General features: G+C 41.0%; 1 protein-coding gene across 1 annotated transcript in view; it reads left to right on the top strand.

Annotated features, from left to right (window-relative positions):
• The window catches only part of Arhgap20 (Rho GTPase activating protein 20), an 85,798-nt gene that overhangs the window by 57,298 nt on the left and 7,274 nt on the right, over positions 1-21,226 (top strand). The window contains exons 7-13 of the mRNA XM_059267880.1: positions 651-728; positions 3,172-3,238; positions 5,658-5,846; positions 12,858-13,036; positions 14,047-14,208; positions 17,497-17,606; positions 20,135-20,324. Coding sequence (XP_059123863.1) covers positions 651-728; positions 3,172-3,238; positions 5,658-5,846; positions 12,858-13,036; positions 14,047-14,208; positions 17,497-17,606; positions 20,135-20,324 — 975 coding nt within the window. The remainder of the gene's footprint in view (positions 1-650; positions 729-3,171; positions 3,239-5,657; positions 5,847-12,857; positions 13,037-14,046; positions 14,209-17,496; positions 17,607-20,134; positions 20,325-21,226) is intronic.

Consider the following 21,226-nt stretch of genomic DNA (forward strand, 5'->3'; position numbering starts at 1 on the left):
CTTTTCCTCTCAGATTGTCTTTCTGTTAGTGGAGAACTATGGTAAATGGCCCTATCCAGATGACAGAGTGGGTTTCCTAGAACTTTCACTTTTTCATAGACTCATGAATTTTAAGCCAGTGAAGGTCTGCAGCACAGCAAACCCCAGTATCTCCAGTGCCCAACCCTGGAGAGTTCTTACTCAAAGCCTTAAATCCTTTTAGTGAGCAGTTCACATCCTGGTCTCTCTTTAACTGATTTCACACCAAAGAAATAAAACCCATACTGTGAGAACAGCACTCAACAGAATGAGGTCTGCTCTGTCCTTGTCTCTATGCCCACTGGGTTCTAGAAATGAACATGTAGGGACAGAACAGAGGAAGAGCTCTGCTGGTGTGTACCTGTGTTTGTGACTGACTGGAACTGGGTTCACGTCTTCTCACTCATGGAGCTTTCTGAAGCACTTTTATTTTGTGGACCACATCGTTTAAGGGAAAGGAATGCATCATTCATTGCCATAACATATCAGAGAATGAAAGTGATCCATAATGGAGTGCTTGTGCTCCACGCTGTCCATACTTGGGACCAACAGTCACCTTTGGATAATCGCCTGACAATCATTTGTTCACCAGTGTTAAACTATTCATTTATGTCTATATTTTTTCTCTACAGTTTAAAACTATAACAGTAATGAATTCAGACACAGCGAATGAAGTTATCAACATGTCACTACAAATGTTAGGGATAACTGTAAGTTATTCTGCTAGATTTTTTTTCTTTATATAACATGGTCTTGCTGTGTAGCCCAAGTTGGCCTTGAATGTGTGATTCCTTTGCCTCCACCACCTAGATACTCTTTTAAACTTTGGTATTTTAGATTCAAAATAATATTTAGTAAATTAGATGTAAGTATAATCCCTTCCATCATGACACAACCCACAACAAAGTTACATTTGCCCCTCAGATGTAAAAAACAGGAAAGCTTTTATATTAGCATGATGTGAATGCTGCTCTATTTTAACACCTCTGTGACCTGAAGACATATTGGTTAAACTAGAATCTTAGAGTAATAAGTATATGAGTAATAATGTGAATTTTCATTATATGTCCTGCACACTTACACAAAAAGTTTGGTGAAGGTTTCATAAGAAAATTGTGACTTCCTTCACTCCCTTATCACTGTTTGACTGTCCATCACCTCCTTGATCATGTGATAGTGTTTTTATTATAAGACTCAATCTCCGGATGATTACCAGTCCCTAAGGGTTTGCTCTGTAATACAATTTTTGTGTTGACTGGCTTCAAGTCCTAAGGATGACAGCTGGTTCCTCTTAAGAATTAGTCAATAAAAACACAGCTTTGAATTCTGTCATAGATCTGAAGAGCATTACTGAGCTTACCATGTCGGCCTGTCTTGCTTTGAACCTGACCCTTAGTTTTTCGGGATGATTTTGTGAATGTTGTTGGTGGATATGATTGGAATATTGAGAATGAGGTCGGGGAGGAGAACTGGAGAGCTGCTCCCTTTGCTTCCCTGGTAGCATCCCATAGAGAGTTCCTCTATTAAACTACGGGGCTTTATTTTTAAATGCACTATGCACTATATAAGCCATCAAGAGGTTCAGCTGTAAAGTTGCTTGCTACCAAGCCTGATGACATGAGCTCCATCTACAAGACCCACTTGGTAGGAAGAGAGGTATAACTCCTGAATGTTATCCTCTGACCTTCACGTATGTATTGGCATACGTGTGTGTGCGCGCGCGCGTGTGTGTGTGTGTGTGTGTGTGTGTGTATACACTCAAACACACAATAAATGTAGTAGTACATTTTTTAAACTATATTGTGACATGATACATTTAAGACATCGTATTACTGCCTGTTTTAGGTTTGCTCTTACCCATGCTACTAAAGCCCATAATGACTCAACGCAATCAAAATTTGGGATTAAAAAATCTGATTAGTAAAATTTAGTAATATGGTTAAAATATAATTAAATTTTATATGCACTGAGTAAAGTGGGTATTTCTACATTGATTTCTAACCTACACAAACATACTTTGGAAGAGAGTGCACAGTTTTAGGTTAAGAAGGAAGATTAACTACTTCATGACGCATTTTCTTGGGCTTCTCCTCTAAAGTCTGATCTGCTCATGCCAAAAAAAAATTAATTAGGAATTGAGACTATTTTATTACACCTATTCTAAGAGATATCGTACAATGTTTCTGACATTGCCTAAAATTGTTGTTACTAGATTGTTCTTCTTCTGTCTAAAAGACAAGGTAGAGAAGAAATGATCTGTGTGTGCATGCACTTGTGGCCAGGAGCAATGCATGGCATGTGCAATAGCTGGAGCCCTCTATTAGAAGGCCAGGCCCTGACTTGGTTGCAAGTTAAAGGCAGAACAATGAAATGCTTCCAACAGACTTGGCTATCTCTATTCTAGTTGCATATAAGGATTTTGTCTTGTCCCTCCCGAAGGATTCAACAAAGTCCACATAATTAGCATTATTTCTTTCAAGTGGGATTTATAGTATTGTTGGATTGTATATCACTAGTGAATGATTTTATTGATTTCCATGACTAAGCCTGTTCTCTAGATAGAATTCTTATCCTTTCTGTCCCCAGGACTGGGTGGAGTTACTCAAATGTAGTCAATGCAGCTAGCTATCTATCTCCTGAAAGCCTTTTGGTCATTCCCCTGCCCAGAGGCTCTAAACTAAGCTAAACACAGCTAAAAACTGGCCTCTATGACCTGACTTTAATATCACAGACAGCCGTGTTTATGGTGTTCTGGGTAAGAAGGTCGTCTTGCAGGGGCACATTGGATGTTAAGTCCAGTATTCTCTGAGACCATCAGACTCTCAGAAGTGAGAACCAGCCTTTTAGAACAACCAGAAAGTGTATTGTTCCTTTGTGAAAGGGCTCGCTTAGGCTTTCACACTCTGTGGAGCACTGATAGGAAGGGTCTAATTCCACTGCAATTTGTGAGATCCTAGGTCAGGACAGGGGCTGTGGGCATGGGAGGACCAGGAGTGATGGCCCATTTTTAAATAGGATACGGCTGCAGGAATAAGCACTACAATCCCCCAAACTGTATGTACCCATGAATCTAAACAGCATAAAATGCCCAAACTCTCCTCATTCAGGACCTAACATGAAAGATTTGTTTTGATTATTTTTTTGTATCTCAAGGGCTCTGAGAGAGATTACCAGCTGTGGGTGAATTCTGGAAAAGAAGCAGCGCCATACCCACTTATCGGTGAGTGCCTGTCCAAGTCTAAGATAGCATCCATGTTTCCTTTGGCTCTATGATCTTGAGCCCATGTTCCTATACCAAGTGTTTACCATGAGCTAGACAATGGGATCTTTTCTCTCAGGCTGCTAATGATTATAGTTGGGAAACATATATTTTCCTCTTGGCTCTTTTACTTTACGAGCAGATCTTGCCAAGCCCTTTATTGGGGGTTTCTTCTCCGTGAGAGAGCAGTGTACACTGGAATTCGTCTTGATTTGTTTTTCAGAGTCTTGAGCTGCCTGTTGTCTCTCCTACCCCTGCTCTGATGACAAGGCTGCGTCTATACACAGAGTACTGTGTAGGGTACAGTGGTGCATTGTCACCGATCCCTGAGCACGGAACATCTGCTATGACCCAGAATTCCCTTAGCATCTCGAAGAAAGTGACATTAACCCATTTTAACTCCTAAAAGTCTTCACTGACTAGTTTTCCAACTAACTAGTAATCTCCTTTACTAGTTCTCTAGCCAAATTTCCATTTGTTTTCATGATTCTCATTTTTGCCTGTGAGACCATGCCTCACTAGGTAGTCTAGGCTAGCCTGAAATTCAAAACCCCACTGTTCTGAGGAACGATTGATCATTAGATTATAACTTATTTGTTGATTAGTAATTTCACTCTAATTAACAAATATGGCAATTAAAGTAAGGTCTGGTATCTGTTTCAGATCCTAAAACAACTACAACAATTTGTTAGCAATTTTAAAACACTCCTTACCTGTGGGATACTGTGCAATGTGTGTTATATGCATCATTTTGTACAGTCCATTGTCAGTGAGATTACTCTTGAATGGTTGAGTATTTCAGGTGATCTGAGTAATTAACACCAAACTTTTCTATGAGGTGTTTGTGTACTCTGATATGCAGGAAATAGGAATCTGCCATGCCATGCTGAGAGCAAAACTGATTCCCTCAGACAAGTTTGCTTTTAAATGCTGTCATGTGTGCAAAAGTGGATAAGGAACAATGAAATGTCATTTAAAAATAAAATAAATATTTAAAATAATTTTAATACGTTAGAACTAAGTAGATTGTGACTCTTAGGCATAGATCTACTTTAAACTTCATGGAGTACTACAACTCTAAACTATGAAATTAAAATGTTCTGCTAGTATGATTGACAAAGCAGTGTGGATTAACTGGTCATCATTTTTATAGATTCGTTTTTAGTATTGCTGTTTTAGGGGCTGTGTTGCCTTAGTCTTGGGAAGTTGCTGTAATGTATAAATGTCAGTATCACATTTGCCTTGTATGCCTGTATCAGATGCAAAGGAAAGGCTTGCTGAGTTACATTCAGTGATTGTAGGTGAAAATGTACTATCATTGCTTAAAGGATCTGTATCATGGCAGGATCGAAGGATTATACCTCAGCAATGAGTTTACTTGGAGTCTAACCTGCTAAACTCGGGTTATGGTCAGATGTGCAGGATTCGGTTTTCCTTAGTTTGTCCATTCATTGTTACATCTGTCTTCTGAACCTACTAAAGTTCTTTCGACTCTATGAACACCAGCCCCAAAGAGAGGCAAATCAGAGAAGCCAATCCCAGGGCTGTGAACAACTAATTATGCAACTAACAGAATAAGAGAATGGCTCCCACACAGACGTGCTAGATAATAGTCAGGGTGAATCTTTGGGGGTTTTGGTGGTAGTGGTGGTGGTGGTGGTGGTGTTTTGTTTTGACATAGCCTCGGTAGCCCAGGTCCTGTCTTGCACTTACTATGGCACTCAGGCTGGCCTCAAACGCAGTGATTCTCCTGTCTCAACTCCCCAAGTGTTGAATTTCAGGCATGAGCCATCACACCTTTGTACTAAATTCATGTTGAGAAACACGAACAATGGAGGGGGCAGTGCCTCGCCGCTCCATTGCCGGGTTGTAGTGATCCTTACCAGACAGGCGTCTTTGTCCCTATTTTCAAATGTGATGTTACCAACTAGTGTTTCCTTGTTTGATCTCCACAATGCTTGTATGGCAGCCAAGGTAAATATTGTCCATTATGGATTTAGAATACAGATCACCAAAGATTTACAGATCCTTTGGAGTCAAGGGAGAAAATAAGGTACTTTTAAATACTCTTAGCTGCAAACCTAGAAAAGGCCAACTATGCAATTCATAAACTGGTGTCTACAATCCTCCTAAGGACCCTTTGAAGATTTTTTCATTCTCTCACCCTTCCTCTGCTGTGGGCCAACCACTCTGATTTGGTGGAGCCACCTGCGATGTGCAGAGGCCCCAGTTGTAGACGAGGCACGTGGATCTTTGTGTGAACAAAAGGATTCTTTATCCCAGATGTCCCAGGTGTAAATCACTGGACACTCCAGTCTGCAGCACTTGCTGGTGGTGCTCAGTCAGCCTGAAGTCTGCATTTGGATTTCTCTCTTTGTAGGGCATGAGTATCCTTATGGAATTAAAATGAGCCATCTCCGAGACACTGCCCTTCTGACCCAGGGATCAAAAGACTCCGCCACCCCATCCCAGCTCCAAGAGCCTTTCCTCATGGAACAGCTGCCCCGAGAGATGCAGTGCCAGTTCATCTTGAAACCCAGCCGCCTGGCGACAGCCCAGCAACTGAGCAGTGAGTCGCTTCCCCTCCTTCATAGAACCCTCTTTCAGCAAAAGCTTGCATTCCTGAACACCAATTTAGTACAAAGGCAGAGACCCAACTTCCACCCAGATGAACTTGCCAATATGAGTTTTCAAAAGAAAAGATGGGATTTTGGAAGCTGGCTCTATAAACTAAGCAATAGGCTTTACTGCCTTTGACTTGGAGACAAGGGACAATAATCTGTCCCCTCTCCCCTTTAACCTTGTGCCCACTGCAGTCAAAGGCACGGGCGATGCTGCAGGTGCTTCAATGCCTTCTTTGTGCTGTCGGACACTCCACTATGTGCCCCCCACCCCCCCATGATCACATTATAAAGGGAGCCTGTCCGTGATGGGTGTCAGAAGACTGTGATGCCCTGACCGGTTTCTTGGTCCTGATAAGTATGTGAAGACTAATATGATTTCCACTGAGGTCTCCCCTTAGCCTACTAGTTTAACATGAATTCCCTATGAACATAGCTGTCTCATTGCTACCCCATAATAAAGGCTGTATTATGGTAACTGTGATGTTCAACAGAAGAGCATTATAATTTGCCCTGACCCAGGCTTGCACTAAAGCGCTCAGTCTGAAGCAAGACTGTATGAAGAAACAAAAGAAAATTGAAACCCAAAAGTATAAGAGTGATAGGAAATTGATACTGTGTTTCTATGTCTGCCTTTGTCTGCTGGTCCAGTGAATAGTGGCATTGCCTTCTGCTAATGAACAAGTTCGAGGAGTAAGAGGTTTAAAGAGAAGGCATGGACCTCGAGAGATCAGAGGCCACCCTCCCTCCTCCTGACAGCTTATTGGCATCAGCTGAGTGCCGGATGAAACTCTTCATCTGTGTTCAGTTACTGCAGCATTCATGAAAATGCGCCTTTTCATTTTTCTCCATTTCTGACCTCACGGCTGAATGACCCTACTTTAAGAAAAAAATGTGTGTTCAGTTATCCAAACTTAGAGGGAAGTGACAAATCAGTACTTATAAAGGTTTCTCTTGCTTTAAGTGTTAATATTATGCATTGCCAAGGTCTTTTCAGTTGGACCTCCTCTAATCCATTTAAATTCTTTGTTTTTTTCATACTAAAATACCTGTAAGTTTCTAGAATAATTGCAGTCATCAGGTGCAAAATCAGTTTTCATCCCGTGTTCTGTTGTTGCTGTTACAGCCTTTGCTCGTTACGCTTTTCCTGTCTATTAGCCCATATTCCTCTTTCCCCTTGCCTCCTGACTCAACTCCGTATTCTTCCTTCCCCTCACCTACCGAGTCTACCAATGTCACCATGTCCCTGCTGTGTCTGCGTGCTTCTGTAGCCACATGTGGCCTGAACCCCATTGTTATCACAGTCTCTCTTGCAGGTGACCTCAGCTCTTATCCCTCCCACTTTACTACATACCTATCTAGATGACTGCTGAGCATTCTGAAGAAATCATACAGCAGAAGGGCAGCAGAAGGGCAGCTTGGCATCACTAACAACCAACCTCAAACAAGCACTCATACTGGCTGGGCAATCTGAACCACCCGTTTTATACCCAGCTCCACACACAAGTCAGCCTCGCCACTGTCTGCTGATGACCTCACTGCAGTCCGCAACAGAGCAGACAGCAGGTTTCCCAACCTCACCAACATCAAGCTGTGCAAACGTTCTTAAATCTTATCCGTCATCATTTTCTCTCCTCTAACAGTAAACTGAGTCTGGTATCCTAAGGCTGGATGGGCACATCCTTCGGTCATTTTGGGGTACTGCTTTGGAGACAATGATTTCAACCGCTAAAACAAGGAGGCCAGATACTGGTCTCTATTCCAGCACCTGGGGCATCTTAAGTACTCAGTAAAATACTTGCTGACTACATGGACAGATTAATGGCTCTTTTAGCAGCTGAATTTAAAATTGCCGTAAGAATTTAACTGAGGAGAATATGCTCACTCTTCTGCCTTTAAACTCATTTTTTAATGCTTTTCTTTCATTAGAGTAATTACTAAGGGTCTTCAGGCATTGTTTTGCATTCTCTCATTTCCTCTCTTGGAAGATGGTGCTTGTGTCTTCTATGCTTGAGGTAAACAGGTGAGGGAGAGAGCAGCTAAAGCCCATGCTCCCAAGGCACCCGAATCACCTTCTCTGCCGCTACCAACAGCAAGTGCAGGTTTAGGGTGTTGTGTGAGTAGGTGGTTTTCGTGAAGTGCTGTTTAGGAATTCACTGGTTTTTTCTGTAAGGGGCGTGATAGTAATATGTATTGGCCATACAAAGTATTGCCAATGACGTTCTGAAAATTTTGATCTGTATGTAATCTATTTGATATAGCATGGTGAGAAAATTATTTGGATGCTATGTGAGAAAAGGTAATTTCCACAAATTTCTTATTGGTAGAATTCAAAATCTAATCAAGCACAGTGTCTGCCAGTGAGAAGAAATAAATTTGGGGGGGATAGATATATCACTTTTCTTATTTGGGATTTGAAGTTCTTGATCTAATCATAGAGGTTGAATGCAAATATTCTTATCTATATGGAATTTTATTTCATCTTAAAGCATTTCACACAGCTAAGTTTTGCTAAATACTAATGCCATTATAAAAGTATACAATTTTAATTGTGCATATTTCTCTCTTGAATGGCATTTGTTGAATTTTATTAGATCCTTCTTTTGACAATTGCCTCTTCACATTTCATTGCAAATTAATCACCTCAGTCACATAGCTACATGGGTTTTGAAATGTGGAAATTTCCCTTGCTCTTATATCAAAGGTTAGGTTTTTAAAAAGAAGAAGAAGAAAAAGAAGAAGGAAGAATGACTAACGCTGGAATCAGGGTGAACTTAGAAGGTAACTGCTACAGGTTGTCTTCAGAGTGGCTTTTCTGGGATAGTTTTATACTGGAGCACTAGTCTGCTTACGGTTTTAGATCAGAGCCAGGTGTGGTGGTGCACATCTGTCACCCCAGCACTCTGGATGCTGAAGTAGGAGAATCACAGCTTAAGGAATGTTACAGCAAAAGCATCTAGAGAGTCTACAAATGAGATTATTGGCCTGTGTGATGATATTCATGTTACCAAACCGTTTCTACCTGGGGCTTAGATGAGCTTCCTCAGACTACATGCAGCACCGCAAAGCATAGAACAGTGGAAATGAAACCTCGCCTAGTTCCTCAGCCCCAGACCTAACTGCCCTACTGTCTGCACCATAGCTGTTGGCCATACTGTCCATGTGCTCACTGCTGCTGTTGCTGTCTTTTGGGTGGGGCCAGTATGCCACTGTGAAGATTGTTTTCAGTATGCATAGCTTCACTGTTAATACAGAAAAGATGACCATATGATTCCATCACCTTCCTTCCTACCTGCTGGGGCCCAGCTCATCACTAGTGCAAATCAGAACTCAGAAAGAATCAGGAGGCTGAGGCAGGACAATTCTCCATCCTCCCTCTCTCTCTCTCTCTCTCTCTCTCTCTCTCTCTGTCTCACACACACACACACACACACACACACACACACACTTGTATCAGCCTGGCAGCCTGACCTATACTTTTACAGCATATATTGCCAGTGTATAGAATCAGACCATATGTACCAATTTCACATGATGTCTCTTATTCTGTGTCTCTTAAGTCCACAGAATTCAAATTCTTAAATTGCTTAGTCCTAGGAAGTAGCTATAATACCATGGTCTCTCGTGTATAAAATATTTTATTTCTAAGGTTAATGAGGAAATAACAAAGGAAGATAATTTCTTTCTCTTAATATTTTATGCTTCCTGGGTGAAGTAAGCCTTAATTGGATACACAAAACTCCTTATTTGCATTGCTGAGAGAGGCCTTCTCAGTTAACTTAAGGAAAATATCCCCTTCTTAGGAAACTAAGGTAGGAGTGTTAAGAATTCAAGTCTAGCCTCGACTATATATCATGAGGTTGTGTTGTCCCTGCCCACTAAAGGGAGTGGAGGTTGGTTAAACTGGCTTTAGACACTTGGAAAAATTATGAAAACTTGTAAATTTTAAGTTTGCGTATATTGAGTTCACATTACGGAAGAACCTTTAAAATTCTAGTCTCAAAGCAGTAACAAACAAAACTAAAACACTAAAGTTAAAATATAGTTGGAAATTCCAAGATTAAATAAAAGTTCCTTTAGAAGATAAAAAATACATTAGATCCCTGAAACTTACCCTAGTCTCCAATGAGCAGTTCTACTGTATTGGAAGGTTCCAGATGTAAACATTAAAATTATCCAAGCTCAAGACCCCAATGTCACTGCTAACAAACCTTTGTCCCTTCAAGCATGTCATTAGCCCTACTTTGCCTCTTTATCTGTCCCCGGTATAACACACAAAAGCTCACCTGTGTCCTTAGACTGTGAGAACACTTATCCCAAGTCTTTTCTTCAGTGTCAGGAACAAAGCAGAAGTTACGAGAAGGTTGAATGGCTTAGTTACATCTAGAATGGAGACACTGCGGTGAGCAGTGTGGGTGGAAGGCAGGGTCTCTGAGTGTGGTCTGAAGGGGCTGTCACTTCCCACCTCTGCTCACACCCACTGAAGGTGAACTCAACTTTAGAGAAGATGCTAAGACACAGCACACCCTTTTTCCCCTGTCAGTCTGTTCTGCTACCTGAACGTGCTACTCGGGGTGGGGGAAAAATCCTTAGTTGTATGGCCAGAAGACAATTAGTTAAAGCTTTTTGATTACCCTCTAAAGTTGTATTACTTTTTTAGTATTGAGTTTATAATGTAAACATGAAAATCTAGGAAAGCTAAATTTACACTTAGTTCACTATATATTTACATTGCCCCTGTGTTTTTTTTTTAATGGCAATAGCATCCTTTGTCTTCAGTCTTTGTCATTTAGAAAGAAGTATGCACTAAAATGCTAAAAAAAAAAAAAAAAAAAAAAAAAAAAAAAAAAAAAAAACACTTCAATCAATTTTTCCCTCAGTCCTGGGGAACCTGAAGTCTCACACTAAATGTTCTGCACAACAAACAGGATGACTGTCACTGAAAATATTTAAGTTCATGACTCAATTTTGACTTTATCCTCTGTCTGCATTGATAGGACAGGTGGGTATGTTACTTGGTGATAGAACATTCTTAAGCATGTGAAAGCTAAAAATCAAATGTGACCATTTTAGAATGGGTTAAAATGTACAAACCAGACAGGAAGACTACTCAACATGCATACTGGCATTCATTTTCTATGGACATTTGCACAGGGTGGTAGGCAGATTCCTTCCTGGACTTAAGGGAGAATTGGTTCCCTTTCCTGTTTTACTCTGTTTCGTTTTTGTTTGGAATGGAAGTTAGAAAGATCAAAGCAGGAAGCAAGTGCTATGGCTGAGCAGAGTAATGATATTCTTTTATGTCTGCACATTCCCGACAGCTGTTAAACCCATGGAAAATGGGAAACAAGAGATTTTCTCTGCCCAGAGGAGCCTGGTCTCGTGGTAGCTTTAACAGAGAGCCCACAGTCATGACCTGGGCAAATGCTTTTTCAAAATAAGCATAGTGTTCCTCTCAATAGGCCTGTGACAGATAGGTAACATCTTTTTCCATTTCAAGTTAAGGAAACAGGAAAGTCTAAATGGATGTGTGAACCAACAGTTTGAAGTAGGCTCCCGACTCCATTGTCAAGAGCACTTACTTCACATCTCATTGTGCTTCCTACTTGCAGTAGCATAAGAAAGATAAGTATGGGTGATGGTCCATAGTCAAGATGCTGTTTGGTAAAATGTTGCTCATTTTTTTACCATCCCACAATTTGGCTTGTTTTGTATTTGGTTTAAGTAGATTATTCTGAAGAAAGAAAATGCTGAGTTACTTCATAGTCAAATGATACAAAGGGTTCTTTGAAATCAGCATTTGAGACTGCTGACCATGTCTTCCTTGGATTATCTCCTGACCATATTCTGTTATTAGCCAGTGTTGGACAGCAGAACATCATTTCTGAATAGAAATGCTATAACCCAGAGTTTAATGACCAGTTGGTTCCCTGTGCTCTCCCTGGAAGTCGGACAGTGAGTGGATGTGAAGGCTCTTCAGATCTGAGTTCATTGCAAGCTGTTTTGAATCTGTGTCATGAATGCTTGTTTTAGGTATTATCCAGAGATGTGAGCAGATTTTACTTGTGGTTATTTGGGGCTTCCACTCTGCTTCTCTCCTCCTGGTATTTGCCGTTACCTATCACTGGCTGTGGCTGCCTCTGTCTTGAATCCCTAGGTCTTCCAGCCAATCCAAATAGGTCTCTCTCCAGATGTTTCCACCCCACTACCCTGGGGCCTGCTGGGTCTCACTAGTCTGCATCTATACTGCCTTAAACACACTTTGTGAAATTGTGTATTGAAAAAGATACATTGGAAATTTTGCAGTTACTGAGAAGGGAAACAAATCTAAGACGTTAGCTTCCTGTCTCTGCTCTCAGTGGAATGAGACATCCGATCACAAAGCATTCTTTGTTTCTAGAAACCTAACAAAAATGACTCCTCTTCCTTCTCCCTCAGTCCTCCTCTATCTTGCCATCCTCTCCTCCTCTTTCTCACTTTTTAATTGTAACCTAATTCGCTCTTCAGCTTTTTTATAATGCCTGTCTCATCTTTAAAATTTATAAATATATGTGTTGATGTAAAGTACTTTCTGCTTTAAGTTGCTATAGTTCAATGAGAGAGGAGTGTTTTTTTTCTTTGTTGTACAGTGTTAGAGGTGAAGCCCAGGGCCTTGTGCATGGCAGTTACTCTACCACTGAACTACATCTGCAGCCTAAGAAATGTAATTTCTCTATATTTTAAATTTTAATGTCAAAACTCAAATCAGCAGTCCAGTGATCTACCCCATAAATGATTAGATGAAGCCAATTCTTCCTTAATTTGCCAAATATTTCTAATAGAATTTCATAACTAGCACTGTCAGTGACAAGGAACCTCCATAACCACTTCTCTGAGATAGTGTAACGAGTAAACTACAAAACAAACTGTAGAAATAAGTCTGAGTGAATCACAGGTTTCCTCCTGATCTCACTTCTTAGACTCTGGCCAGAAGACATTTAGAAGGAGGCGCTCTATCATCAACTGGGCTTTTTGGCGGGGTTCCAGCACTCACCTGGACAACCTGCCCATGTCACCAACATCCCCTGTGCCAGGACAGCTCTTTGGAGTTTCTTTACCAGATATTTGTGAGAATGACAATCTGCCCAAACCTATCTTGGTAAGTGCCACTGGAGTCTGTAAACTCGTGGGGAAGGAAGTTGGTGTGTCTGTCCCCTAAAGGGAAAGTTCGTAAACACCCCTGGCTTTAGCTAAGAATCTCTACCCTTACTTCAAAATTTGAAAGTCAGATTTCCTTGTTGCAGAATCTTGAGGGAGATGTAGTAAGAGAGAACCCAGTCGACTTGTTATGAGCTAGCAATAGTATTCTATGTCATCAGAAAATCCACAGATCCATTCTCCAACTCTGTTGTTCAGAAATCATCATCCTACTGCTTTATAAGGTTTTAAACATGGGTTTGTTTATATCTCACATGTTGAGCATCAAGATATATTCTCTGGTATTTAGTTGTTTGTGACTAGAATAGGACAGAAAATAACTACTGAGTTTGAATAGTCTCCGATTGATAGATAAAATGGTCACTAGTAGGAAGATTTGTTCTGTTTCCATTATCCCTTAAGCAGTCTGCTCCACTACACTCTGGAATCTCATGCCTTGTACATCCATAAATGCCAGGCACTATGACAGATGTTTCATTATCTTGTTTATCCTCCACAGTAAAGTTATCATCCTTACTCTATAAATTCAAAAGTAAAACTCAGACTTCAGCCCAGATTGCACAGGAAATCAGGGACATAACTGGCTTCCTGATCTCATGGCTATTTGTCCCCACACACCATTATCTTCTATACTGGATGCAGAAGACATTCAGATAGAAAGCAAAATTAGAGAACACTTAAAATCGATTCTCTGAAACTTTTAAGACTATATTCTTATTAACTATAGCCACCATGTCATACAGTAAGTCTCATGAACTCATTTTTTCTTGGACTGGGTACTATCTCCCTGGTCTCTGGTTATAACCATTTTATGTCCTAAAAACATCATATGTAGCCATCCAGCTCCAGTCCTTCAGTGCTTACATACCCTGGCCTTCTGGCAGCCACAGAAGGCTAGTACCCGCTCCTGTGCTGGTGTGTAAAGTACCATTTTCATTTATTTCCTCACAGGATATGCTTTCCTTTCTTAACCAAAAAGGCCCTCTCACAAAAGGCATCTTCAGGCAGTCGGCCAATATGAAATCCTGCAGAGAGCTAAAAGAGAAACTGAATTCTGGAATTGAGGTCCACCTTGACTGTGAATCCATCTTTGTGATAGCATCTGTACTAAAGGTAAGGATAGTTCACCCACTGTGTACCCCAGACTTAGCTATAGATGCAGAATTCATTCCATTATTAACATTAGTTCTGCTTGAAAAGAACCATGATAGATTTGGAATAAAAAAAAAAGTTAAACAATTTCACAAAGCCAGTATTGGACTTTGAAGGCAACACCAGTAATGTAACAACCAGATAGACTCTTGTTTTTCCCTCATGATAGTCAGCTCATTACCACCCCAGGCACAAAGGCAAACTTCAGTTAAACTGTGTAACATCATCAGGACACACAGAGGACATTTACCACAATGAACATCCTGCTTTTCTGAGTTCCTCACTCTCTACCTTCCTAATGAAGACCAAGTTTTCAAAACTGAACTTGTATTAAACGTCTGAAAGAGTTTTATAACTTTGCCATAATAAAGATACATTAGCCTTAACCTAAAACAAGATTTGCTGATGCCCCCTAAAAACCCACCCGCTCCTGTAACTCCTCATGCAGGAGAGCAGGGATGGCTGGGCCTTCGCACCTTCACCACAGTTAGAAAGTTCTAACATGTTCTCTTCTTAGAATGTTCTTAGAAATGTCCTATCATTTTGGAAAAGAAACAAGAACTAAGCTGTGAGGAGATCTTTTGACCACAGCAATAGTCTCTGCAGACCCACCTCAGACTTCTATTTCCCAAAGGGCTGGGATGCACTGAGTCAGGGGTAGAGAAGGCCCCAGGGTCATCTGAGCCATAGGGTGGACATGGCTTGTTTTGCCCTGCCCCAGCTGAGTGGCCAGCTGCTGACAGAGTCAGCACCATGGCTTGTGAGACCCCCTGTTGTTTCTTGATGGGCTGTGTCTAAATTCTGCTGTGGGCTTTGGCAGAAACAAATACCATTCTGGAGAGTGAGCTAGGGCCATCCAATCTCTTGTGCAGGTTTCTATCACTCTTCAGTCCCAGGATAATACAGATACATGGTATGCTTAACCTTATCTGTCTTTGACATACCTGTCTAGTTAAGTACCGTCAGTTCTTCCTTCTTCCGGAGAAATGGGTTTTGTCTCTCTCCTTAATTTAGGCAGATTCAGCCTGTGTTATGGTTAAAAAAAAAAAATCCCTCGCTCTCTATGTCACAGCACCACACTTCCTAAAATTTTCTGCTAAATAAATTCCAAAGAAGCATGGCCTTAAGTGAGTTGTGCTTCTGCTTATGGGAATATTTTCTGTGTAAAAGCAAGTGAAAGACAAAAATTGCCCCAATGATTGAAGACTCTGGTTAAGTGGGTTCCACATAACTGAAATCTCGTCACTGTGTAATTGTGGTTTTTATTCCCATCTACTTCAATTGGTTTTAGGGAAGAAGATAAAGCTGGAGCCTTTGTTTTCTTTTTTCTGTACATAGCTTTAAAAAAATAAATAAAATAGTCGGAAGTCATTTAGATCTTTAATTTTTTTTACTTACCTGGTTTTGCTTAAATATAAGTTTAGCTCTTCAGACTGTCACTGAACACAAATTGCTCAGGATGGTGTGACTCTGGGCCTCCCTGCCTCAGGGGAAGCTCATCAGTCCACAGACTCATCCCACGTGAACCAGAAAGTTCTGTTGGCTTAGGCTCTGGTTTTGAAGGAAGGCATGTCATTGAACACAGCAAGTCTGTCGTTGTAACTCAGAGTCGCCTCCCCATCCGCCTCCCCTGTGATGTTTGATTTCATAACATGTTGCTCCAGCTGTGGGGAGTGCACTGCCACATCGCAAGTTCTCTCTCCAGCATGGTTGAAGACTCAGTGATGTTTTTCTCTAAGACAGATCATAAGTGCCTTTTCCACTGGGATTTAAACAGAGATTTATAATCGCTAACCCATTTTTGAAGTAACAGATTTTACCCCTTCGACTCTTCAGTGCCACAGCTGTGATTGATCTGGAATTATGACAACTAGAGGCAGCCTTTGGGAGGGTATGTTTGTGTCACGTTGTGTAGGTGCATTTGTGCTTGAAGAATAAAAACAAAGGAAGGCAGAGGCAATCCATCTTTCTTAACTTTTTTACCACCATTTTTGGGGTTAAGGAGGCAGCACATCTACAAAGTCTGTAAAGTTATCTTGACATCTGGTTACAGTTGACTGGCTTCCCTTGTCCCCTCTTAATAGTCCATATGACACATTTACAACAGTTCAGTAACAGCCTTGGCTGTGCTGACTTAGACTTTTCATTGTCATATATGCAAAGCGGCTAAGGGTCTGTTCCTGCCCCCAACAGAACCCATAAGCAGTGAATGAGAGTCCCACATTATCAGCTAATTCATCTTAATACATTATCGGAGCTTCTGTGATACAGAAGTATCAAGTTGTATGTTGACCTTTAAAAGCTGCAGAGAGTAATTATGACTTTAATATGCCTCATTCCAGACTCCCACCTGCCTCTGTGGGGTAAAGAGGTACCTGTGAAGTTAGCCAGGTGCGGCACCAAACTGAGTTCTCCCTGCCTGATGCTGATTTATCAGACTGCGAGCTGAGCCTTGTTAGTGCCATTCCAGAAGAGACAGAGGCAGGTGGCCCAGAACCAATGCCACTGCTCTGCAAGAACCAAATTCAGTTTTTTAGCTTTTGGTAAACAAAGACCCCCAAACAGCAAACACCTGTGCTTCTAGCCTGTTTGTGGCATGGTCTGGTTCTTCTCCCATCTCCACCAGCTGTCTTGGCAGAAAAGATAATGTAATGTGGATATGTGCATTTGCTCTACACAAGGCACACAGGCTGACCCTCATCCCTGGAACCCAGCTATTGGATGCTTTCTTCCTCAGATACATAAGTACTTTTCCATGGGGTGTAATAAGAATGAGCCAAGTACCTTGATGTCATTGTGCGCCAACACAGGAATACAATGTTCTAAGGTCATAGCCACTTGCTTGTTTCATTTCTGTATCCCAAATATATCAAGCAGTACACAGCCATTATGAATAAGTACATATAGAGGGGTGGGATGAATGATTGCCAAATTACAGCACTCACAGATAATTGGTACATTTCCTTGAATTTGCTATTTTAAAGAAAGGGAGAGGGAAGGATTTGAGGTGGTATACTGCCATATCCAATCACATTAGTTTGCTAAAATGTCTACAGGCTAGAAGTTTCCACTGAACAGGGTGCCTTCTGTTTTTTCAATATTAGTCCAGGATTGATTATTCCAATCTGTCCCGAGAAAGATGTCAACTTACATGCTTCCATGTACACTGCTCAGCGGAGTTGACAGGGCTCTTTTTTCAACATGTATTTTTCATGAGAATAATTCAAGTATTTGTTTTTTCCCACCTAGGATTTTCTGAGAAATATCCCGGAGAGTATTTTTTCATCAGATCTGTATGATCACTGGGTCTGTGTAATGGACCAAGGAAACGATGAAGAAAAAATTAATATAATTCAAAGGTAATGATTTTGAGTCTGAAAAAAAAACACTTTAAAATACTTGCATGTTATAAGCTTTTCTATTAAAATAATGGCAGTTATCAGATACATGGGGTACAAGATTACAGTTGTGTATTTGCTGTTTCTCTTGTCACTGATCTCTCTCGCTCTGGTTTTAAAATTTGTGTGTGTGTGTGTGTGTATGAGAGAGAGAGAGAGACAGACAGACAGACAGACAGACAGACTTGCAGGTCCTAGGGATCAAACTCAAGTCACCAGCCTTGCCAGCAAGTGCCCTGACCAGCTGAGCCATTTCAATAGCCTCTAAGTTGTTTTTCATTCTTTTATCCTTTTTCTCCGTCCTGGGGATTGAACCTGGGGCCTTGTGCATGCCAGACAAGCACTCTACCACTAAACCACACCCCAAGCCTCTTCTCCCTAATCTTATTAACATGAAATAATTATATTGTACACCTCTAGTTATCTGAATCTGATAGAAGCTAAAATCCATCAGTCCGTTGGTTGCTGGATCTTCATATAGAGGAAGTATCTGCCTCACTAGATGACTCCTAGTGTATTTATTTGGTGACTGAAGTCATGCAAAGAACATGATCTATTCCCTTCTCTCCAGGAAGCCCCAAGTTTGGTAGAATAGATAGGTAAAATGGATGTTTATAACAGTACAACCATTGCTATAAAAAAAAAAAAAAGTACTTGGTGGGTATGATTAGAGCACCATAGGAAGGCAGTTAACTCCTTGAGAAGTGTCTTAGGAAAGGGGATTTACAGAGTCTCAGACTCACCATAAAGAATATAATGTCAGCCGGGCGGTGGTGGCACACGCCTTTAATCCCAGCACTCGGGAGGCAGAGGCAGAGGCAGGTGGATCTCTGTGAGTTCAAGGCCAGCCTGGTCTACAAAGCGAGTTCCAGGAAAGGCACAAAGCTGCACAGAGAAACCCTGTCTCGAAAAACCAAAAAAAAAATATATATATATAATGTCTGAGACAAGTGTGGTGGGATTGCAGGTGGCTCATACCTGTAATCCCAGCACGTAGGAGACTGAAGCAGGAACATTACTGCCAAGTTGCATGTCAGCCTTGGCTACAGTGTGAGACTCAAAAGAAAAAAAAAACAAAACAGAAAACCCTGCAATATCTAGAGCCATCCAGTGAGATTCCTTGTAGAATTCATCACCCCATGTTCCTGAATATTTCCTGCATTGTAAGAGAATATGTAGGAAGGAAATGTGCATTAGAAAAAATGCAATATTCTAGTTTATAAAAAGTTTGGATCCCAAATATCACTTGTTTAGTTTTAATGTGAAATTATGGCGCTTATGCAAATGAGGTAAACAAAAACTTTTGTTGAAGTTAATTCATGACAGTACCAGTAAGATGTTCCATATAACCCACTCACCACAGATTACAGAATACCCCCAGGTTTTAGTAACTGAGTCAGATGTGCTGATGTGAGTTTGCACATAGCTACAAAGTTGGCTTTTCTTCTGGGCCAAGGATGCTGGTCAGTCAGTTGTCCTCCTGTCAGAATATAGTTCCATAGGCCAAGTATCTGAATGCACTGCTATCACTGCTCTACTACTTGATATAGAAGTGTAGCCCGAAGGCTTAGTGCAGTACAGAAAGCATGTGTTAAATGCTTTATCTCCTACTGAATACACCCAGTCATCTTCTGGTTGGTTTCAGGGTCTTTGATCTGGAGTCACTGTCATTCCATTGTATTGAAGAAAGACCTCTATTATTTGGGTAACAGATGTCAAAGTACCTTATTTCCTCAAGTTGTAGGTTCTTATAGAAAAAGTAACACACACACACACACACAGAAAGAGAGGGGGAAAGAGAGAGAGTAGTGTGTGTGTGTGTGTGTGTGTGTGTGTGTGTGTGTGTGTGTGTGCTGGGTGGTTGTAAAAATAAGTTTTGTTGAGTGATCATTTAAAACTTTTTATCACTTACATAAAATAAAAACAGTGGGAAACAGAATACTTACAAGCTTGACTAACATGAGAATGATAGGGGCATAGGATAGAGAATGAATGGGGGGGCACAGCTGCTTTTGGAATCCGAGTGGGAGAGCCTGGCTCCCAGAACAAACCTGAAGTCTTCATGGCTACGACTTGGATTCTCACCAAGAAATAGCACTCCTGCCTTCCTGCCTGGAAGTAGATGAGAGCTCTAATCTTATCAGGATGCCTTTTGTGGGTTTGCTTGGGAATATTACAGAATGTTGCAGGAGTTGTCTGAGTTAAAACACATTGTACTACTTTCCTTGGAAATATAACAGGCAACATATTTTATGCATTCTTCTACATTTTCATTGAGTTATGAAGACAAGATATGAAAAATAATTGCCAGTGCTTACCTTCTAAGCGCCCCTTGCTCCCCACACTGCCACCCATCAGCTGTGTGTCTGCACTGTGCTCTTGGTTTGCCGTTTGCCGCTTTGATCTGCATGGTTCCCCATGCAGGTGAAGTGAGGGTGCCTGTCTCTACACGGTTCTTAATAAAACGTCCTGCATTTTTCTGTCTTTAGGCTATTAGATCAGCTTCCCAGAGCCAATGTTGTTTTCCTAAGGTATCTGTTTGGGGTATTACACAACATTGAACAACATTCCTTATCTAATCAGATGACTGCATTTAACTTAGCAGTGTGTATCGCTCCAAGCATTCTTTGGCCTCCTACTTCCTCCAGTCCAGAACTAGAAAATGAATTTACAAAAAAGGTAATGACATTTTTCATTTTATGTCCTGAGTCTTCAGTTCCCCATTTTGAAACATTTGAAATTCACAGTGTGCTGAAACACAGTTTCTTAAATAGTTTAAGTAGACTTCCTTGTGTGGGTTTATTGACCTTTCTTTCCTGGTAGACTATAGCAAGGTGAACATATTTTTTAAAAAAAATCAATTATTACTTCGCTTTTCCTTTTAAGGAGGCTGAAGAGTAGGACTAATTCAAACCACAAGTGGTAAGAAAGCCCTCCTTTAAAAACCAGGGTCTTTGAGTTCAGTTCTCAGTGCCAACATTTGCCAGCTACACAATCTTTAGGGAAGTTCCTTACTGTGATTCCTTTTTAAATGACACAGTAGAGATTGACATCCCACCCCGCTAGGGTCTGGCTGTGGATCAAGGGTGTGGGGTACCTTTCCTTTCATTCACAGCATGTCTCAGCTGCTGAGGCAAAGAATCTATAGGTCAGTTCCTGTCCTGTCCATCTCCTTGGCAGCACAGAGCCCCTCATAAACGCTCCCCTCCTCCTAAGCACCTCCACTTAAGGAGGGTAGTAGGGAGCCATGCTGAGACTAGTCAGAAGTAGCCCAGGTTTCCTTGCTGTCTGCCTGTCCCTCTTCTTCCTTCTATACCCACAGAGGAGCCCTCTTCCAAAATTACAGCAACTTGTCCTTTACACAAGAAATCCTTGTATAAGTCTTTATTATTGATATTTGATAAATTTTAATAACAAAGTATGTTTGTCCATCCCAAACACCCTATGGAGGGAGAATGCTTGAAATTGCCCTAATTTAAAAGATGGAACTAGTGATATAAAATGTTAGGGTTGCACCAAAATCATATATAATTGTAGTCTGCTGACTCACATTCAGTTCTGTGCCCAAACTACTCTCTAAA

Source organism: Peromyscus eremicus, chromosome 7 (assembly GCF_949786415.1).
Source record: "Peromyscus eremicus chromosome 7, PerEre_H2_v1, whole genome shotgun sequence".
NCBI lineage: Eukaryota > Metazoa > Chordata > Mammalia > Rodentia > Cricetidae > Peromyscus > Peromyscus eremicus.